This window comes from Cyclopterus lumpus, chromosome 10, assembly GCF_009769545.1.
Source record: "Cyclopterus lumpus isolate fCycLum1 chromosome 10, fCycLum1.pri, whole genome shotgun sequence".
Lineage (NCBI taxonomy): Eukaryota > Metazoa > Chordata > Actinopteri > Perciformes > Cyclopteridae > Cyclopterus > Cyclopterus lumpus.
The window spans coordinates 24,573,206-24,581,393 of NC_046975.1; the positions used below are offsets into that span (position 1 = coordinate 24,573,206).

An 8,188-nucleotide genomic window follows, 5' to 3' on the forward strand; every position below is an offset into this window, starting at 1 on the left:
TCAGCAGGGTTATGGTTATGTCCATGCAGCCTGGAGGAGCGTCGTACTCCCCGACGCTCGTCAGATGTTCTCCGATGGCGGCCGACCCCTTGACTCCCACTAAATTGTTAATCCCATCTCACTTACGAAGCCCACGCCCTTGAACAACCCGACTGATGGTGTTAAGATGGCGGTCACGTCGCGGTTCAGGTCCACACACCAGCGTTCTCCCTTCTTTCCCCCTCCGGAAACAATTTGGGCCAGTCAAACCCATAACCATCGATTCATTTATTGCCTCCAAACTAATCAACATTTTGAAACGAACGGTGCAATGAGAGGTAACCAGGCAACAAACTCCGGCAATATAAATCCAATCTGTGGGAGAGAGGGGGGGGGGGGGGGTATTTCCATTTATTTTTTAATTGAAGTCTCAGTTTGTTTGTTCCATCCATCAAGCGTCTCCGCGGTGAGGTTGAAGTCCTCTCGGTAATCGCCACCTCGAGGTGAATCACCTCACCTGGTGCTTCTGCCCCTGAGCTCGTCTCAGGTTGATAAGAGCGAGAAACGACCTCGCTCTGCAGCGCCACTCAGCCTCCACGAAGAAGGAGTCTGGATGAGCAACTCCACAAGATCTACAAGACCAACTGGGAGTCTGGATGAGCAACTCCACAAGATCTACAAGACCAACTGGGAGTCTGAGGGGAGCAACTGGGAGTCTGTGAGGGGAGCAACTGGGAATCTGTGAGGGGAGCAACTGGGAGTCTGTGAGGGGAGCAACTGGGAGTCTGTGAGGGGAGCAACTGGGAGTCTGTGGGGAGCAGCTGGGAGTCTGAGAGGAGCAACTGGGAGTCTGTGAGGGGAGCAGCTGGGAGTCTGAGGGGAGCAACTGGGAGTCTGTGGGGAGCAGCTGGGAGTCTGAGGGGAGCAACTGGGAGTCTGAGGGGAGCAACTGGGAGTCTGTGTGGGGGAGCAAACTGGGAGTCTGAGGGGAGCAACTGGGAGTCTGAGGGGAGCAACTGGGAGTCTGAGGGGAGCAACTGGGAGTCTGTGTGGGGAGCAACTGGGAGAGTCTGAGGGGAGCAACTGGGAGTCTGTGAGTCTGAGGGGAGCAACTGGGAGTCTGTGGGGAGCAGCTGGGAGTCTGAGGGGAGCAACTGGGAGTCTGAGGGGAGCAACTGGGAGTCTGTGTGGGGAGCAACTGGGAGTCTGAGGGGAGCAACTGGGAGTCTGAGGGGAACAACTGGGAGTCTGAGGGGAGCAACTGGGAGTCTGTGAGGGGAGCAACTGGGAGAGTCTGAGGGGAGCAACTGGGAGTCTGTGAGTCTGAGGGGAGCAACTGGGAGTCTGAGGGGAGCAACTGGGAGTCTGTGAGGGGAGCAACTGGGAGAGTCTGAGGGGAGCAACTGGGAGTCTGTGAGTCTGAGGGGAGCAACTGGGAGTCCATTTGGTTGCCCGTTTCCATCCGAGGTCCAATGAGCTTCAACGTTTCTCGTTTCTGGTCGTCTTTGATTTCTGCTTCTCTAAACACGTCTTTTGATGTTATCGTGTTGGTTTTGGTTTTAAACTCCAGCAATGAGACGTGAACGTGATCAATAAAGCAACAAACAGTCCATCAATAACACCGTTGTATGGATACACAATTAGATATTCATGAATATGAGGCACGACTCCACCTTAATGGTTAATCATTAGTAAATATGAATAACAACCAGTGGAATAATGTGCTTTATATTTGACTGTATATGGAGATGATCAAAACCATAACAATTCAACTTATGATCAATCGTATACAATCAGCTCCAAACAGTACAAATGAACTAATATCTGTCTTTGCATTTCCTTTTTTTACTGTTAATGAGAAGTAAAGTACACGTGACCCGTTGGTTTCACCGTCGCCATCAGAGAACAGGAAGTGAGAATCTCTTCTCTTTGAACTCTGGAAGTTTAGTTCTGCAACTAAACTTCTAGTGTTCGTTTCCCTTTTAATATTTGTTTGTTTATTGGAAAGAATGAGAACAGTGAGAAACAGCAGAGAAAAAGATCCCATTGGCACGTTTTCATTATTATTATTGTGACATTTTAATAAAATAACGGGCATTAAGAGGTTTCCTGGATTTAAAGGTTTAACGGACCGTCCTTTAAAATAAATGAATACAAATAAAACGAGCGAAAGAAAAAGCAGAAACAATGTTAAACTTTGCGTAATAAGGAAAGTAAATATAAACGAAGGATTACCGGCGGCAGGTTTATCGGGGATTAGAGCGCCGGCTGCTATCGGTCTTCATGCTCACATTGACAGACGTTTTAATTGTGTGAGCCGTATTGTTGTGGCAGGATTACGCCCCCCCCCCCACGCTGTAAACACTGACTTCCTGTCGTGTCACCGTGTTAAATACAAATGCTTGTTGTTGTTGTTGTTGTTTTATTTAAGTCGCTGTTGTTCACGTGGACAGCGAGAGGCGAGAGGCGGTTTAACGCTCTCACTTAATCCCACGATGTCCTCACACCGCTGTGATGTGCTGGATTACAGCGGATTACCCCCCCCCCCCCCCCCCACTGAGGGGGCTGATTAATCCAGATGCTTCTTTTGTTCGGGGTCAGAGGTCCAGGGGGGGGGGGGGGGGGTATCACCAGGAAGCTGCTTCTTCTTTCCATACACAACATTTAAATACATTAAATCATATGGAGTTTGATTTTCTCAATAAAAAGAGAAGCCCGACATATTTTAATTTTGTTTTATTCTCCCATCTGAAATAAATTGAATAATTGAATTATTGAATGAATAATGATGTTTTATTTCTAATAAATGATGTTGTTGCCGAACCATCTTCCTGTTTCATTTACTGCAACTGTAGACAAATACTCATAAAGTTAATTTAATTTACACTTTAAATTGACACTTCTTCAAAGCCTCCGTTTGTTTGTTTGTTTGTTTGTTTGTTTGTTTGTCATATTTGGTGGAAAGTTCATCCGTAGTTTTAAGGAACAAGAGTTTTGTATATAAACACAGATTTTTTTATCCTACATCCATGTTGCACATTTAACAGAAATGAGAAAACAAAGATGTGTTTATATATATTAATATATTAATACATTATACATATCCACAGTTTATTATATCTCAGTGACACATTGTTAAAAGTTAAAGTCTTTGTGTTTTTTAAATACATTGTTTCATATTTAAATAAGAGTAAAGTGTGAGCGATAGAAACAGAAAGCAGAGTTTTACTTGAAGGATTTCACGATTACAAGAGATTATCTCTTAATTCTGTCTGCAGAGACTCAACCAGAGCCGGATTAAAACCAAAAGACAAGAAGCGGACCGTTGGGCTCTGTTAGCCTAGCTTAGCACAAAGATTATTAGCCTAGCTTAGCACAAAGACTGGGATCGGGGGGAAACTGCTAGCTCAGCTGAGTGTTTGTGTGGTCCTGCAGCCGAGCGCTGATCCACATGTCCCCTCTAATGAGAGGGAGGCCACCCCCCTCATGGAGGACCCCCCCTCCCTTGGGACCCCCCTCTCCACTGAGGACCCCCCTCCTTGAGGACCCCTACCTCCACTGAGGACCCCCCCTCCTTGAGGACCCCCCTCTCCACTGAGGACCCCCCCTCCTTGAGGACCCCTACCTCCACTGAGGATCCCTACCTCCACTGACCCCCCCTCCTTGAGGACCCCTACCTCCACTGAGAATCCCTACCTCCACTGACCCCCCCTTCCTTGAGGACCCCTATCTCCACTGAGGATCCCTACCTCCACTGACCCCCCCTTCCTTGAGGACCCCTATCTCCACTGAGGATCCCTACCTCCACTGACCCCTCCTCCTTGAGAACCATCTTTTTTTTAGTCCATCGAGTTGCACAAATTCGATTAAAGTGCTGACGTATGCCGCTGCCATGGAGACCCGTTCTGGACCCCCTGCTGGACCCTGTGCTGGACCCCGTTCTGGACCCCTGCTGGACCCTGTGCTGGACCCCATTCTGGACCCCCTGCTGGACCCTGTGCTGGACCCCATTCTGGACCCCCTGCTGGACCCTGTGCTGGACCCCGTTCTGGACCCCATTCTAGACCCCCTGCTGGACCCTGCGCTGGACCCCGTTGTTGCGTCTCGTTGTTGCGTCTCGTTGTTGCGTCACGTTGTTGCGTCACGTTGTTGCGTCACGTTGTTGCGTCACGTTGTTGCGTCACGTTGTTGCGTCACGTTGTTCGTCACGTTATTCGTCACGTTGTTCGTCTCGTTGTTGCGTCACGTTGTTGCGTCACGTTGTTGCGTCACGTTATTCGTCACGTTGTTCGTCTCGTTGTTGCGTCACGTTGTTGCGTCACGATGTTGCGTCACGTTGTTGCGTCTCGTTGTTGCGTCTCGTTGTTGCGTCTCGTTGTTGCGTCTCGTTGTTGCGTCACGATGTTGCGTCACGTTGTTGCGTCACGTTGTTGCGTCACGTTGTTGCGTCACGTTGTTGCGTCACGTTGTTGCGTCACGTTGTTGCGTCTCGTTGTTGCGTCTCGTTGTTGCGTCTCGTTGTTGCGTCTCGTTGTTGCGTCACGATGTTGCGTCACGTTGTTGCGTCACGTTGTTGCGTCACGTTGTTGCGTCACGTTGTTGCGTCACGTTGTTGCGTCACGTTGTTGCGTCTCGTTGTTGCGTCTCGTTGTTGCGTCTCGTTGTTGCGTCACGATGTTGCGTCACGTTGTTGCGTCACGATGTTGCGTCACGATGTTGCGTCACGTTGTTGCGTCTCGTTGTTGCGTCACGTTGTTGCGTCACGTTGTTGCGTCACGTTGTTGCGTCACGTTGTTGCGTCACGTTGTTGCGTCTCGTTGTTGCGTCACGATGTTGCGTCTCGTTGTTGCGTCACGATGTTGCGTCACGTTGTTGCGTCACGTTGTTGCGTCACGTTGTTGCGTCACGTTGTTGCGTCTCGTTGTTGCGTCTCGTTGTTGCGTCTCGTTGTTGCGTCTCGTTGTTGCGTCACGTTGTTGCGTCACGTTGTTGCGTCTCTTTGTTGCGTCTCGTTGTTGCGTCTCGTTGTTGCGTCTCGTTGTTGCGTCTCGTTGTTGCGTCTCGTTGTTGCGTCACGTTGTTGCGTCACGATGTTGCGTCACGTTGTTGCGTCTCGTTGTTGCGTCTCGTTGTTGCGTCTCGTTGTTGCGTCACGTTGTTGCGTCACGATGTTGCGTCACGATGTTGCGTCACGATGTTGCGTCACGTTGTTGCGTCTCGTTGTTGCGTCTCGTTGTTGCGTCTCGTTGTTGCGTCACGTTGTTGCGTCACGATGTTGCGTCACGATGTTGCGTCACGATGTTGCGTCACGATGTTGCGTCACGTTGTTGCGTCTCGTTGTTGCGTCTCGTTGTTGCGTCACGTTGTTGCGTCACGTTGTTGCGTCACGTTGTTGCGTCACGTTGTTGCGTCACGTTGTTGCGTCACGTTGTTGAGTCACGTATATATAATGTATGTGTTATTTGAACAAATCAGATGAAACTGAATAAATAGACACATTGCTGCTTCCTAACTGTCAAAGTCTGGAGCTCACGATACCTGCAGGACCTAAACCCAAAGCCTTCTAATGTTGAACAGGACGCAGGGGATACCAGTGGAGGCTCAGAATATATATATATATATATATATATATATATATATATATATATATATATATATATATATTCTGAGCTCCAGGTGTTCTCAGACTGAAGGTATGAAGGGCTGCAAAAGTTTGAGCGAGCCCTGCAGCTGTTTGTGGTTTCACAGTAGGACCGTCCTGTGATGGTGGACACACACACACACACACACACACACACACACACACTGTCTTTATAGAAAAGTTGTAAAACATGTGTAGAAATACAGCAACTGTCAGAAGAAAACTGCAGGATGATGTGAAGTCTTGACTACAAGAGTAAAAATGTGAATTTTCTCACATATATATTTATATAAACATATATATATATATATATATATTTATATAAATATATATACAGACTAATTGCTGCTGGTGCATTTGTTCTTTATTCCCTCGCTCATTGAACGCAGCTAACGAGGTTTCTTTTGTCTGCTTCTTGTTGTTCTTTGTGTTGCGCTAACGAGATCTTTATTTGATTTCCTTCTTTGTGCTTCTCGTGTTCACGTTTCCTTCTCCTAGTTTATTTTGAGCGAAGCAAGAAAGCAACGAGGGAACGACGCGTATTTGAACTCGTGCAGATATTTAGTCACGAACCAAAGTATTTAATGTACAAATGTCTACTTCATGACGATTAACATCTCAAATGTGACGGATCAATGAAGTCTTCAGGATTCATCCTCTGGGGAACATGAACGTCTGAACAGAACATCGTCAGATCGACGGCTGCTTTAACTTCATCTAATGAGGGATTCAAATAGATTAAAATAACAGAAACATCGTCTTTAGCAATAATCTCTGGTGATTTAGTTTCATACAATTGTTTTTGTGCAACTGAGCCGTAAATATTTCCCTCAGCACGTCTTTGTGTTCAATATGTTCAAAATGTTTTCTTCAAAAAGACAATTATTATGTTTTCTCCTGGATATATATTTATATATATATATATATATATTTATATATATCCAGGAGAAAACATAATAATTGTCTTCTATATCCAGGAGAATATACTGTGTATACATAAATATATTTTTATATATATATATATATATATATATAAAAGGAAAACGTGGTGCACGTTTACAGATGATTATGAACTCAACGGGCGTTTTATTGAAGGACGTCCTCTCGTTTTAAAGATCGAACAGTAAACAAATGTTTCAGTTTTCAGAATAAGAGTCAGAGAGTTCAGATTAAATCCACGAGCATCTGTCTAATGGAGGATCACTGAACCTCGTCAGCTCGGACATGAAATCCATAAATACCTCTGTTTGGATTATTGCTCATATTACCATACTTTCATTAATGCAGAGGTTAACCTACATATTGTACATTAACGCATTAGCGTCTGTTTACGGCTGTTGGTGCTTTTTATGGAAATGTGTTTTTTGTTGTGATTTCTTTGTTTTCTTGTGATTGTGTTGGCTCAACCGTCTGTAAGGGAACATATTAAACATATATATATATATATATATATATATGTTTAACATATATATAAATACATGTATATATATATATATATTATTATTATTATGTGTTTAATATATATATATTGATGACCACTCGTCCTCCCTGTCGTCGGTCAGAAGATGATCGGTCTCCACGTGACATCCAGGGACCAGTTTCTCCTTGTCCCCCCCCCCCCCCCTTGTCCCCCCCCCTTACCTGTTTCTCCTTCTCAGAACTCGTTGGAGTTAAACGGTGTATTTCATGTATGTCCACGTGGAACGTTGAGAAGCAGCTGATGAGCTTCTTGACCTGAGGAAGACTCTTCTCCGATGGAGACCAAGATGTGATTGTTTTATTTATTCTCTACCTTGCTGATAAACCAGATTAACACTTCAGGGCTCTGAAGGTGTGTGTGTGTGTGTGTGTATGTGTGTGTGTGTGTGTGTGTGTGTGTGTGTATGTGTGTGTGTGTGTGTGTGTGTTAGTGGTTGGTGTGTAGGCGGGACCTGTGTGGGCTGCAGGGCAGCGTCTCATTGGCTGCAGGCAGGTGTGTTTTCTGAGTGGCGGTTCTCTAATGAGCACCCGTGGGAATCGGACTACCAACCCGGGCTCTGACACGGCCGCAGGCAGAGGGGCCTCAGTCTCCTCTCGTGCCCCCCCCCCCCCCCCGCCTCAATACCTCATCCCGCTGAGGCTCACGCTGCATTCAAGGTGTTCTGGGAGGGTCGGTGAAAGCCAGCTTCCCTTCAGCTCTTTGTTTCCGACTATAAATACGACAGAAGCTACGTTTAAGTTTGAGGGAACAGAACACGTTCTGCTTCAGGACAATAAACAATAAACACTGCTCATCTATAGTTGGTAAATATCACTTAAAGTCTCATGTCAGGTGGGAAAAGTTCTTCATGGAGAGACTGCATTGGTTTCATGACAGAAGCTAGAAGGAAGTTAAAGAAGCTAGACGGGAAGTTACAGAAGCTAGACGGGAAGTTAAAGAAGCTAGACATGAAGTTACAGAAGCTAGACAGGAAGTTAAAGAAGCTAGACAGGAAGTTAAAGAAGCTAGACAGGAAGTTACAGAAGCTAGACATGAAGTTACAGAAGCTAGACAGGAAGTTAGAGAAGCTAGACAGGAAGTTACAGAAG

General features: G+C 46.1%; 1 protein-coding gene across 1 annotated transcript in view; it reads left to right on the forward strand.

The window, feature by feature from the left end:
• Positions 1 to 3,871: 3,871 nt before the first annotated feature.
• Positions 3,872 to 8,188, forward strand: part of LOC117737252 (basic proline-rich protein-like) — a 20,640-nt gene continuing 16,323 nt past the window's right edge. The window contains exon 1 of the mRNA XM_034543022.1: positions 3,872 to 4,072. Within this exon, the coding sequence (XP_034398913.1) occupies positions 3,872 to 4,072 (201 nt within the window). The remainder of the gene's footprint in view (positions 4,073 to 8,188) is intronic.